Genomic DNA, 14,050 nt, shown 5'->3' on the forward strand with positions numbered 1-14,050 from the left:
ATACGAATTTCATACTACATATTGCTATAAATTGCAAATAGAAAAGATTTCGATTTAAAAATGTTTAAATCAGGTTTTAAATCCAGTTAACTTTAAGGTGATTGCTACGATCTGTTCCCAGCCAATGTCCCGCTAGATGGCGCTGAATTCTACATTTCTAGTTTATTTGAGTTTTTGCGTAATTGGGAAAGATTAAGGTCGTAGGAATAGTCATGGCGATTACTGAATATTATATTTTATTTAAATATGTCATATCATTGCCTTAAAATCCACCCAATTCGGTAAAACCATGCGTTTTAACATCTGTCATTGCATACAGGGTCGTTTACACACACAGACGTATACAAAAATGATAAAGATTGAACTCTAGATGGCGTGAATGTAAAACAAGTTTGGCGTGTATGTATTTGAGTAGTTAGTAGCATATTATATTCTGAATTTCTGATCCATGCCTATTCACTCAAAACTACCTAATAACACTAATGATTTGTAACAGTAAATTATTTCAATAGGTAGGTATTTGAACATTTCCCAACAAGACGTAAGAATAATTATTCGTAGGTATACAAGATACAATAACAAATCTAATACACTATTTATTATTTTATTATTTACTAGCGGTCCGCCCCGGCTTCGCCCGTGGTACATGTTTACGTTTTCTCTCCATAAGAAGTAAGAACCATCCTCGTACTTCAAGGAATATAATAAAAAAAGAATTATCGAAATCGGTTCAGCCGTTCTCGAGTTATGCGCTTACCAACACATTTTGCGATTCATTTTTATATTAGACTAGCGGTCCGCCCCGGCTTCGCCCGTGGTACATGTTTACGTTTTCTCTACATAAGAACCATCCTCGTACTTCAAGGAATATAATAAAAAAAGAATTATCGAAATCGGTTCAGCCGTTCTCGAGTTATGCGCTTACCAACACATTTTGCGATTCATTTATATATATATAAGATTATGTGAAAATAACCAGGAAGGTGAAAAACATATTTACGAAAACATAGTAACATATGGCTGTCGCTACAATAATTATATTTCAATTTTATCTTTTTATACCTAGTAGAACTGGCCGACGAATAAAAAAAATCGTATTAGAATACAATATATTACGGAACAAAAAAAGGATTGTAACTGAATTAGGTACCTAGGTATGTTTGTTTCTGGGCGCACCGTTTTCGACGACGCGACGCGACGCGCGACGTAAGCGTATAGGTATAGGTACCTACTTTGCTAAAACAAACTAATAAAATTGTGTGTTTGTCTGAAAATTCGGAAAAGCATATTTTGCAAGTTTGTGATTACTTTGATAGTTTACCGATTTATAATAATTGTAATTGTAATTGTATAATATATAATTTGCAATGTGGTGAAATTTCATAAAAATCACGGGCCAATTTTTTGTTTTGAATCCCACCGAAAATATAATTGCGTTATTAGAATAATTAATTACTATACCTACCCACGATCAATTATTACAATATAGTCTCAAATGCATACTAGAGAAATATTGCAATTTGATTCAATTAAAATGCATAGCATACAAAAATAAATTCACAACACAAGAAATTCCGCGCACAAATCATAGCGCGTGTCAATGAAATCAAGAATGTTTTATATCAAGCCGACGCGGACGAGCGACGACGCGACGCCGAACAAAAGTACCTACGACGGACGACCACGCTTCGAGTTGCCAAACACACAGCCAAACAACAATAATGAGTAATAAATTGTTTACAAAAAAAACAAGTTTTCCATTTTTCTGTATGAGTAGACAGAACTTCAAAACGCCACCTGCTACGGTTTATATTATGAACGATGGTTATAAAAATAAAAGTTATATTTGTTGGTGTAAACTATTTTATTGATCAATAATTTTGGAATTTAAAACTGTCAACATTGATTACAATAAAACGCAGTTTTATTTTATTACACTATTGTTTTTTTATCAAAACATGTATTTGAAGTACCATATAATATTATGCTGATCCAAGCATTTTCACTCAAAACTAATATCACTAATGATTTGTAAAAGTAAATTATTTCAATATACATTTCATAACCAACAAGTAAGAATAATTATTATTATTCCTACCTACAACAACAAACCTAAAACACTATTTACTATGGGAAAATAACCAGGAAGGTGAAAAACATTATATTATTATTTACGATTTCGACGCACTCGACTTTTAGTAAAATATAGTAGGTAAACATAATATTATGGTTTTGATTTTTGCTACTAGTATAAGAAAACTGCGTGTTCAAACTACTTGTTTGTCTGTCTGAAAATTCGGAAGTACTTTGGTAGTTTACCGATTTATAATAATATTGTATATATCGTTGTTTAAAAAATATTCAAACACAATAAAATATGATATACTGATTTATCACTGGTTTCAGTGATGAACTGATGAGTCAATGTTAGCCACTATACTTTCGTCATACGTGTGTTATGTGTATGATTGATGTGATTTGCAACGTGGTGATATTTCAGAAAAATCACGGGTCAAATTGTCCCACCGAAAATATAACTGCGTTATAAGAATAACTATACCTACGATAAATTATACATAATACAATATAGTCTCAAATGCATACTAGTGAAATATTTTATTTGAATCAATAAAATAAAAAAAAAAATAAAAAATAATAATAATACAAAAATAAATTCACAACACAAGAAAATCCGCGCGCAAATCATAGCGCGTGACAATGAAATCAAGAACTTTCGAGCCGACGCGGACGCGACGCGGACGACGAAGGAGCCTAACAAAAGTACCTACAATCATAGGCGGCTCGTGACAAAATTGTATGGCCGTGTTCACTTGAAATAAAACAACGAAAATAGGTACCTACAATAGCGTTAGCAGTACAAAAAAAATGAGCACCACATTATAAATGTCTATTTATACACTAAAAATTATAGAGTATTTCAAAACGAATTCAATTATTATTTAGCAATAATTAGAAAATCCCCGAATTTGCATTCGTGATCGTATTCATAGTGTTTGTCTACACTAATATTATAAAGAGGAAAACTTTGTTTGTTTGTTTGATTGTAATGAATAGGCTCATAAACTACTGGACATTTTACCAATGTTTGCAAGTTTGTGATTACTTTGATAGTTTACCGATTTATAATAATTGTATACTTATATCATTGTTTAAAAATATTCAAACACAATATGATATAGGTACTGATTTATCACTGGTTTCAGTGATGAACTGATGAGTCAATGTTAGCCACAATACTAATCACTTTCGTCATACATGTGTATGAACTATGATTGATGTGATTTGCAATGTGGTGAAATTTCATAAAAATCACGGGCCAATTTTTTGTTTTGAATCCCACCGAAAATACATATATTACTAATTGCGTTATTAGAATAATTAATTACTATACCCACGATCAATTATTACAATTTACAATATAGTCTCAAATGCATACTAGAGAAACATTGCAATTTGAATCAATTAAAAAATTCACAACACAAGAAATTCCGCGCGCAAATCATAGCGCGTGTCAATGAAATCAAGAATGTAATTTATATCAAGCCGACGACGACGCCGAACTAAAGTACCTACAGTACCATTTACCTTCAGTGTACAATACAGTTTACAGACCTACGACGGACGAACAATAATGAGTAATAAATTGTTTACAAAAAAAAAACATAGTTTCTAAGGTCATTAGTTTTATTTTATTTTATTGTTATTTTCTTTGAACGATTGGAAATGAAATTACTCAATTTTTACATAGAACTTTGATTTATTAGAATTATGCTCATTATGTATAAGATAACGAACGCGAATGCACGACATCTAGCGCGTCTTATGTCTAAACATCGCCTTTCGTTTAGACATTGACGCGCTAGATCTGTAATAAGTATATAGTCTATGCGCTAGATGTCGTGCTTTATGTCGTGTTTCGCTTGGCAAAAGTCACGCACACTACTGTAGAAGTGTCAAATTTTTCCGGTATTTTACTGTTGTTTTTCTAAGTAAATATTGTAAATTATTGATTAAAAAGGTCGAACGCGCACACATTTCATTATAGAGAAGTGATAAAATGATTAGTTTTAAAGAAATAGTGTCTGTGTTAAGTGTTTAGAGGTAATCAAAAATGTATGGAGGGACGGTCGGAACATCCACCTTAATATTCTTGTCAGGTATCAATTCAATATAATATAATATAACAGATAATGCTGGGTCTAGGACTATAAAACCTTATTATGGATCGTAAATGAAGCTCATAATTATTACGAGATTTGATGACTTAACACTTTTGTGTCACTTTTATTGTATTTATGAACGAGTTCGTTATTTCCTCAATTTTTATAACTTTGAATAGGAATTGGCTTTAATAATGTTTTATATGATTTTGATCTGTATTGAGATAAAGTAATATTGCTCTGAACAATTTTTTTATTGAGTTAGATAAAAAGGAAACGGTAAATGGGCATAGCTTGGGAACGACTGGAAATATTTGGTTATTTATTATTTACTAGTTTTCCGCCCGCGGCTTCTAACGCGTTTTCAAAGAAAAACCCGCATAGTTCCCGTTCCCGTGGGATTTCCGTGATAAAACCTATCCTATGTGTTAATCCAAGTTACCCTCTATATGCGTGCTAAATTTCATTGATCAGTTCAGTAGTATTTGAGTGAAAGAGTAACAAACACACACACATCCTCACAAACTTTCGCATTTATAATATTAGAAAATTGATACATAATATAGTATTTATTCGAGCAGAGATTCATCGTGTTAGCGTAGGCAAGTAACTATTGCCTACATTTGTATCTTTAAAAGTCCGTGAATATAGAAAAGTAATGTGGGTTTATTCGTTTATATAAATGCTTTACGAGATTTACATTAGCGGGTACTCCAGTGTTGCTGGAAAAAGTCTTACAAAAGATTTACATTTTCGCAACACTGGGTGAATTTTTCTCAGTCTTTTGTTCAAAGAAAGTTTTTTGTCGAAAGTGTTAGAAGTGGGTTATTCCGGGGCTTAAGTTACTTTCTTAGGTATTTACCTTACTCAAGGGTTAGACCTACTTCTGAGATTCATTTATATACTGTGGCCTATAAAGTTCTTTAAGAGTAAAAAGAGAGACGAAAATATTTATCATATTTTAAAATGTTGCCTTTAAAAATCATTTACTAATTTTAAGCGATAAAGTCACCAATTGCTTTTAATTATTACATTTTTAATTGAGGTTTCTTTGTATTCTTTCAATTTAATTGAAAATAGCTTTGAAATTATCGTTTTCATATAAAAGTATATCTCGTGTTTACTGTTTCAAACTAATAGAGTTCCTTTTGAGACTTCCTTCATTTAAGTTAAGCTCGAGTAATTTCCACGATACGGAAAAATAAAATCATGTATACTGTAATGTAAGTTAATGGAAAATAAATGTAACAAAAATGAAAGAAGCTGTTAAATAATTTCGCAAAACAAAATCTTTTGTTATAAAGTAAAACAATAGTAAGAGTTCTCGAATGTTCGTTGATTTTAATAAAGAAAGCAACGACACTCGAAGGGAATTTTCATCAAGATCGCGGAATATCAAATGACTGAGATATTGTAAACTCTTTACAGTATCAAATTATATACTGAAAATGTCGAGTGGTTTAATTTATTCGACATTTTTATTATATTTTACAGTTAAAAATAATTTGAACGTATTTTTATGAGTAATTAATAATTATGTTTATCTTTTGTAAGTATTTTACAGTTTAAAATTATTTGCCATTGCAGCGCTTTGTTTTTCATGGTGTTAGCTATTCCTAGATATTAGTTTGTACTTAAGTTATTAATTTTAACGCATGCTTCCTGGAGTTAACATTAAATAATTTAAAAAATAAAATCTCGACATTGATAATAAAGATCATGATGTATTCTTCCAACAACTTGTTTCCAAAATATAAAACCCCGATCCATCGAAGTGCAATCACTGCCAAAATCTAAAGGCACTGTAAATCGCGTTCACTTTAATAATAAAGTAGTGAGAAATCAAATCGGTGGCACCGAATCAAACATTTATAACGTTTGGCGGCGTGCCACGTTCGTTGTGTAACTGGGATTATGCATCTTGCAGTTTTGATCGCAATGAGGACGAATGTGTGGAGTCCCCGACGCATTTGAGACAGTTTTGTAGTGAATGAGGACGAATGTATGGATTCTCCCGCATTGGGGCAGTTTTGTACGGAATGAGGACGAATTTGTGTAGTCCCCGAAACATTTGGGACTATTATTCACACGGAATATGACTTGTAAGTTTTTAATACAAATGTGTTTAATGTGATATTTACGTTTGCTGTGTCTGTTAGAACTTGACATATTTACGGTACACTAGAGTTTATTTCAAAACGAGTTTATCACACAATTTTAGTATATTCTAGTTAATATTAATCAATACAGACTAGATAACATACGCCATATTCCTTCCTAATATATCACATTGTATTTCACTTTGTTTGAATAGGTAATGAAGTTATCAAAAAATATAACATTTAAAGTCGTGAACTTTTTCATTTCATAAAACAATAGTACCCTAGGATGCTATTAAAAAAATACAAAACGTCCAGCATCCAATATACAGAATTCCGCAATCGTGAAACATTAATAAATTCCGTTATTTAAAACAATATTAAAAATTAAAAAAGAATAATAACCGAAAGTAAGAGGTCCGCCCACGCCGCCCGCCGCCCGCCGCCCGCCCAATATGCCTGGATATTATTTTATTAAAATCTTCGCAGGTACGGACGCTCCGGAAATATGAAATAGCTCTACATTCTCTTTGCTTAATATTCACTCTTTGACCTGTTCAATCGTTTGTTCAGGGTTAACTAGCTGTTGCACGCGGCGGTGCTCGTTAATTACGATTTTATTCATATAACATATTTACATTGTTCTGTGGCTTATTCCTTCATTTTAATTTATGTCTCTTTCAGATAATGTAGTTCTGAGTCTTATTTTTAATGTCTCTGTCCCGTTGTGGACTAAAGCAAAGATATATTTCAAAAACAAAGGTCAAACCTGTCTATGTAGAGTTCATGTAGGTACTACTATTGATACGTAGAGCAATCTAAGATGTTTCTGATTAATCATTTTGAACAGATACACTACTGAAGCACTCATATTTTAACTTTAATAACAATAGAAAAGTTAAAACCTCACAATACACACGCTTCCACAAAACGCATAAAACTATTTTATAACTACCGGAAAATTGTTATTCACGAACTAAACTAAGAAACACTCAAATATATTTCCACCAACTAAATAGTGATGTGCATAATTTATCGAGCATTAAAGTGGACCATAAATATCGTATATGTGCAATGTAGTATAATTCTGTGCGGAATTGGTGTTATTGCACGATGGTGTTTATAATGCTCTTGACGGTCGTCTTCGCTTGCTGCGTATGTGTGTGTGTGTGTGTGTGTGAGGATAATAATTGCTTATTGCATTTCGGTATGTAAATCTTGTAGTTTGTACTCTTATGACTTATGTGTATTTGGGGAGTGCAGTAAGCTAATATGAAAACTATTTCAAGACATTATTAAGCAAATAGGTGTATAATTTTGATAAACAAACTTTATTATACTTATAATTTGTTTATCTAATTTATTGACTATGTTAATAGATTAGGTATACAGAGGTTAATTATTTCAATTTAACTTGTTAACAAATTATAGACTTACTGTACCTTCTAGGTATACATGTGCCACTATATAGACTGATTAAGGTTAATAAAAATCCCCATCTTTTCTTCTTAACCTTATAGACTCTAACATTTGCTATTAAGCTTATAGATCTTTACCTTCAGCTAAGTCCTCGAAGCTAAATAGATTCAATGTCGATTGTAAATCGATTACAATAAATACGGAATATTTATTACGTTTTTAGCTACCCGATGTTGAAATAGTTATGTTGGTCAGTCACGACTGCCGCTGAACGACGTCAAAAAGCCGCTGTAACAGAAAGCAATACAAATCGCTCTCTTTGTTAGCGAAATGAATGCAAATTATAAGCTAAAATATTCGGACAGCCAACAAAAGGCAATAAGGCAATCAAACGAAGCGTCGATATCGATAACTCACCGCGAACGTCACTATAAATCAGCGCGCTCTCCGCAGATAGTGATGCCCACGCTGCAAACAGATTGTCGATGAATATTCTAATCTTGATACATATAAATGAGTTTCACAGTTAGGCGCATTTAGCTGCTTTTAAAATTTACAATTATAAATATCCACTCTTACTTCTAAATTCTGAAACAGTTCTGTTTTGCATTTTACACCGAACAAAACAATGGCATTTATTAAAAATGTCTACAAAATAGAATAGATATTATGAAGATTTTTGTTCAGATTTATAAATATTGATCCGACTTGGCTTAAGTTCGTTAGCCATATATTATATTATGGTTGGATTTACATAAGCCTACACTACATAATATAAGCTATATCAAGCAATATCAAGCAAACCCGCAGGTAAAAGCTAATTCCCACCATTAACCGCACTGCAATATTGAACGTCATTTATTTTTATAATAAACACGAGTTCAGTTGACATCCACTCCACTGTAACAGAATTCAATAAAACAAACTATTTGTGTTATTTTTGACATGTAAATACACAGGAGATATTTGTATTCCAATGTTCAAACTCTTGCTTGTTTTTATGAGACTTTTTATAACAATTCAATTATTATTTGACTTCATATTTTTACCAATTACGTAAGGCACTTCACTGCAATGTGCAGTTGTTAACAAAACCATTATTATATCATAGAGTGATAAAATTTTCCTCTTACTCTGTGAGAATGTAACTATGTTTTGTTTTAGACTTTTAAATATAGAATTATTCCTCGTTACTTCGTACATCAGTACAAAAGAGTATAATAATTTTATAGGTGAAGCATAACGAATATTGACGAAAGTTGATTGTATATACATCGTAATATAAATATACGATATGACACTACAAACACAAAGACGTGACTCGAACCGTTCCATGCATTTGTCAACCAAACAAAGATGAACTCCGAAAAGCAATTTAGCGTCTTGCATATTCGGATCCCGTATCGAGCTATCACAAGCACGTATAACTCAAATATGAGATCGGTTTAAATTGCGGCCGCAGTGTGAAATTTTATGCATTAGTGTGGCCCCGTCTGCCGCAGCGCTGTCAACTCGCACGCGGTTGTGACGTTTGCTTTGTGACGTTTAGGATATGTTGTCTTTGGAATGTGTACAACTTTCTGCCGCTTGAATATCGAGTTTTTGGCCGATACTTTTTGAATCGGTGATATACAAATGTAAGAGACATTTGTCTATACTATTACATTAACATTAGGTAACTCTTACAAAATCTGACATTAATACATAATTTGATTTCGGTAAGGAATAACATATTTTCTCTCTGTTTTTAATAGCAGGTATCAAATAGATCATCTGCCTATATTTTACGATATTGAATACGTTACATTTTCAATATTATAACCGAATTAAGCTAAAGTATATCACCACGGATATAGTTATTCCGTGACAGGAGAGGATTAAAAACGTTAACATGCAAATTGAACCTTAACCCGTCTGTCAGAGGATGCATATTGTAGTGGCGCTGTCAATACGTCGCACTCCGGAGGTTGACAGCTGGATGTCGGCGGGATCCAAACTGAGTTAATATCATCGTTGTCTTTGGGAAGTGAAATGTGAGCAGATATATGTGCTAATTATTATATTAACGACAATTTTAAATTCGTTATTTTAGTCAAAGAATTTGCTTAATGTATGAATGAAAATAAATTTGTTTGAATGCTTTTCAATAGCGTAACAATTATGAACGGAACAAGACATGAATATATTTTCTGTATCAGTTATAAAAGTAAAAACAAATTTACTCTAAATAGAAACCGAGTGTCGAATGAAAGTCCAATTTATTTTACAAAATTCATGGGAATATTATTTGTATTTCACCTAATTAATTGTAATTTCAAACTCTCGTTATTAAATTCGTTAATTAACCAACTTTATAATAATAGTGAATTGTGTTGTGATGCACACTATCTACCCTAGACATCACTACATAGTATAAAACAAAGTCGCTTTCTCTGTCCCTATGTCCCTTTGTATGCTTAAATCTTTAAAGCTACGCAACGGATTTTGATCCGATTTTTTTTAATAGATAGAGCGATTCAAGAGGAAGGTTTTAGTATATAATTTATTAGGTTTTAGACAAAGCGGGCGAAGCCGCGGGCGGTAAGCTAGTAATTTGATATTTCTCTATTTTGAATTTAAAAACTAGTTTTTATCTGGCTGGATTCTGCTTTTAATTCCTCCGAAAATTCTGCCGCTTAAAAAAACCAAAATGGTATATTAAAACCTGAAAGAGTTCATTACATTACTGTTTATTCTCTTTCAGGTTCAACAAAAGAAGCAAGTTCACACCTGCTCGGTATAATAAAAAGAAATTCTTGTAATCTTTTAGTGTTTTGATACTTTTTTTTGGATTGTTGTGTCTTTGTTTTTTAGTTGTCAGTCATTTTGTTCCGCATGAATTTATGTATTAAAGAGAGAGAACAGAAGAACTGTATGATCCCTATTAAACTAATTTTCTTTTAACATTGACCTGTATATTAATTTTCGAACAAATATTGTAATATCAATAAAAGTAATCAACCGATTGATTTCTATTTTATTTGTGTTTGAATATGAATTATATTTATATAGTAGTTTGAATGTTGTCTACTTTATTGGAAATTTATTTCTATGAAATTCGTAACGTATTGGTAGATAGAATATAGTCTCTGTAGTCTCCTACATAGTACACATAGCCAAACATTGTTAGAACAATGAATATCACCATGATATATTATACCTTCACGACTTCAACGCACTGTTATTAATTTCTACCCCAAAATTCCAGAACTGTTCGATTATTGTTGCAAAGGATGGAAGTTCCAAGCACGTTGTAATATACCGTCTGGTCCCGACGATCGTCAGTCCCCTGCAATACATCGCTCTTTATGTTCCCAAATCAAAACGTGTACGCAGTGTTCTCCATATTCGTGTAGCTATGTACGACGTTCACAGAGATTGAACGGATCTCTGTCTATAAGATTTCGCTTTGACAATAAAGTGTGGTAGATGGTCTAACTCAATAGTAATTGGCGGTGAACAAAGGGTGGTCAAAGCCAGCTTTGCCTAATAGTGGTACGGGCGTATTTAGAAAGGGGTTAGTTTAGGTATTTTCTGTCACGGCCACGTACGTGCCGCCCCCTTTGTGCTGAACCGGTCTAGGCTAGCAAATTATTTCATATACTACGTGACTTATGTTTGCGTAATGAAATAAGTCAACGCTTTCAGAAACAAACTTGTTATAGTGGTTATCCTTAATTTATTTGTATCGTAATTATTGTTTTCATTGTTAATCCTGTAATAGTATTTGATAGTTTAATTAAAGATTTGGATAGTAAAATATTGCAATTAATAATATTTACATACAGTGGTAATAATGATTTAAATGTCGAAAGCTTCTTATTATATTAAAATCTCTTATTGGTCAATCATTTCTATTAAACACTATCTAAAATCACCAATAGCTCAAGAAATATTGGCAATATCACAGAATAATAACTAGTAGCTAGCTAATAATAATAGTAATATCGACAAAATTGCGCATAATAAAGCATTTTCTTCTATGCCTTTAATAGCTGCCTTTGACTCATAAGGTATAAGTGGCTCTTTGTGTACATTGTTAGTATAAAAGATATTAAACAAAAGGTTTCAAAGTGAAGGTTAGGCCAACATTAGTGAAGCAATGACAGGCGAGGTGATTAGTGCGAGAGCTCTCTGGCTGCTGTTAAACATTTAACATACGCTAACAAGATGGGTTTTGAGAACAAAATAAGAATTCTTAAATAGCTCCCAAACGGAATATGTAAGAAGGTAATCATTTCATAAGATAAACGTAGCATCTAGATTATTATTATTATTTAGGTTAAAGTAAGACGTATTATATTTTAGTTTATATAAAAAAGAGATAGATCTAGATATAGGGTATCCACTTAAAAACTTCAATTGTAACTTTATTTTCTTTCGAAAGTGTTCCCAGAAACTAGGTATACAAAAAAGAACACATTTTGTTCGTCAAACCCGCACCCGCATCTTTCACCCAATCATACAAATCGCTCCACGATCTGTTGTATTCTTGTATTCCATTTCTCATAAAAAAAATATGTGCGTGTACTAGTGTACACACGTAAGAAATGAAACTTCTTTTTCAAATAATAATTTACTATATGTAACTTACAGAAATACGTCGAATCACGCGTGGTAGGGATAAGAAAAAGATGGCGCGTAACGGAAAAATGTCACGCGTAACGAAAAAATGTTACACAAAATTTTTTTCCAACCCCGATAAAGAAGTTTCACTTCAAAAACATTTTTAACGATATTTAACACTAGGTTATTTGTAAGCGTGTAAGTGAGCAGCCATGACACTCCCCTGGCGCCCGGCGCTGCGCGGACAATATCCGAATATTAACCGGGACAGCTGTTTGCAAACATAATAAAAACTTTTCTACGACGTGATACGAGAATTTTTACCGAAACAACTCGCCACAATATTATATTAAACAATGCAACAAGAAAATTTTGGTACATTTACTGTTTCGCTGAAATTTAACTTCTGGATAAAATTAAACATTTGTTTTATACTCATTTTATTTATAAATGGAATTTATATAGTTTATTATAGTCGCAGTTTAAAATAGCATTTCGTCCAAGATGATGATGATACCTTTAACTTACCCAAAACCATATTTAAAAGTCAATCAAGCAAAGCCAAGTTGATCCTGCATTAGTGAGACTGGCAGCTTGTTGAAGTCATCTAATACCTTCATATTATGGACCTTATCTCTGCTGCTTGGAGCTTGCTGCTCTATTATAGTTTGCATTCACATATGTAACTGTGAGCTTGATAAAATATAAGCAGAACAATTATTGTCGAAGTAGAATAATTGAAGTTGTACTTGTTAAAATGTTGTTTATGTTTTATTAATACAACAAAACAATTCAATCTCAAGATCTAAGTTGCGTACACTATCAAATAAATATACAGTTCTCATCAAATATTTATTTAATACAACAATTATTTAATACAATTTATATATTTTGTTATATACCGCAAAATTCACGTGTACAATATTGTATCGTTTCTAAATTCAAATCAAAATTAACATTATGTATTGTACATCTTGGAGAGCGGCATCCTCCGCAGACCTAAATGTACATGAGTGGCTGTCAGGTCCAAATAGACTCGGCATATCGCATCCTTATTCGAACGCAGGTGTGTCCGCCTCACGCCGCCGAGCGGAACCCTGCCCGTCTGATGAATATGCATGTCGATGCTCGCAAAAGTACGGTTTGTTCGACGGTAATCCAATTCCAAGCATCCCACAACGACTCCACCATACAATGTACCGTCCAAAATAAACAAGCCGTAACCGATATTAAACCCCATTCTTTGTTACAGAAGACTGACGCAGACAACCTACAAACAAACATTTCCACAAACGAAACGGTGAGTACGATTTTATTCAAGCAAATTCCATCGATAGCATATTTCAACCGAATTCTAATAAAACGCTTTATACGACGGCGGAATCTCAAAGAAAAATCTGCGACTCAATTATTACTATTTCGCCCTCGAGATTCCCTTTGTTTTACGAGCATACCTAACTTTTGCCTACTGACTCATAAAACTAGGGGCCATATCGCGCCATCTGCCTGCTCGTGCCGGAATCACTCAAAGCAAAATTACGAAATCTCGAAGGGGACAGTTTTCATAAAAGCCGCTTCGGATTCCGAAGAATAAAATTCCTCAGCGATTTCAGCCGCGCCGGTCAGAGACGTCTAATTACGGAACACAGCTCTGTTGGGTATTTTGTCAATCGCAAACCTTTGATTCCTTACTTTTGTTTCTATCAAACGTCTTAAAACTTTTGAGGTGTAATAAAAGGCTCCATT

General features: G+C 32.8%; 1 protein-coding gene across 1 annotated transcript in view; it reads left to right on the forward strand.

Moving 5' to 3' along the window:
- Positions 1–14,050, forward strand: part of LOC123706161 (toll-like receptor 6) — a 135,053-nt gene that overhangs the window by 19,421 nt on the left and 101,582 nt on the right. The window contains exon 2 of the mRNA XM_045655329.1: positions 13,557–13,604. Within this exon, the coding sequence (XP_045511285.1) occupies positions 13,557–13,604 (48 nt within the window). The remainder of the gene's footprint in view (positions 1–13,556; positions 13,605–14,050) is intronic.

Source organism: Colias croceus, chromosome 3, assembly GCF_905220415.1.
Source record: "Colias croceus chromosome 3, ilColCroc2.1".
NCBI lineage: Eukaryota > Metazoa > Arthropoda > Insecta > Lepidoptera > Pieridae > Colias > Colias croceus.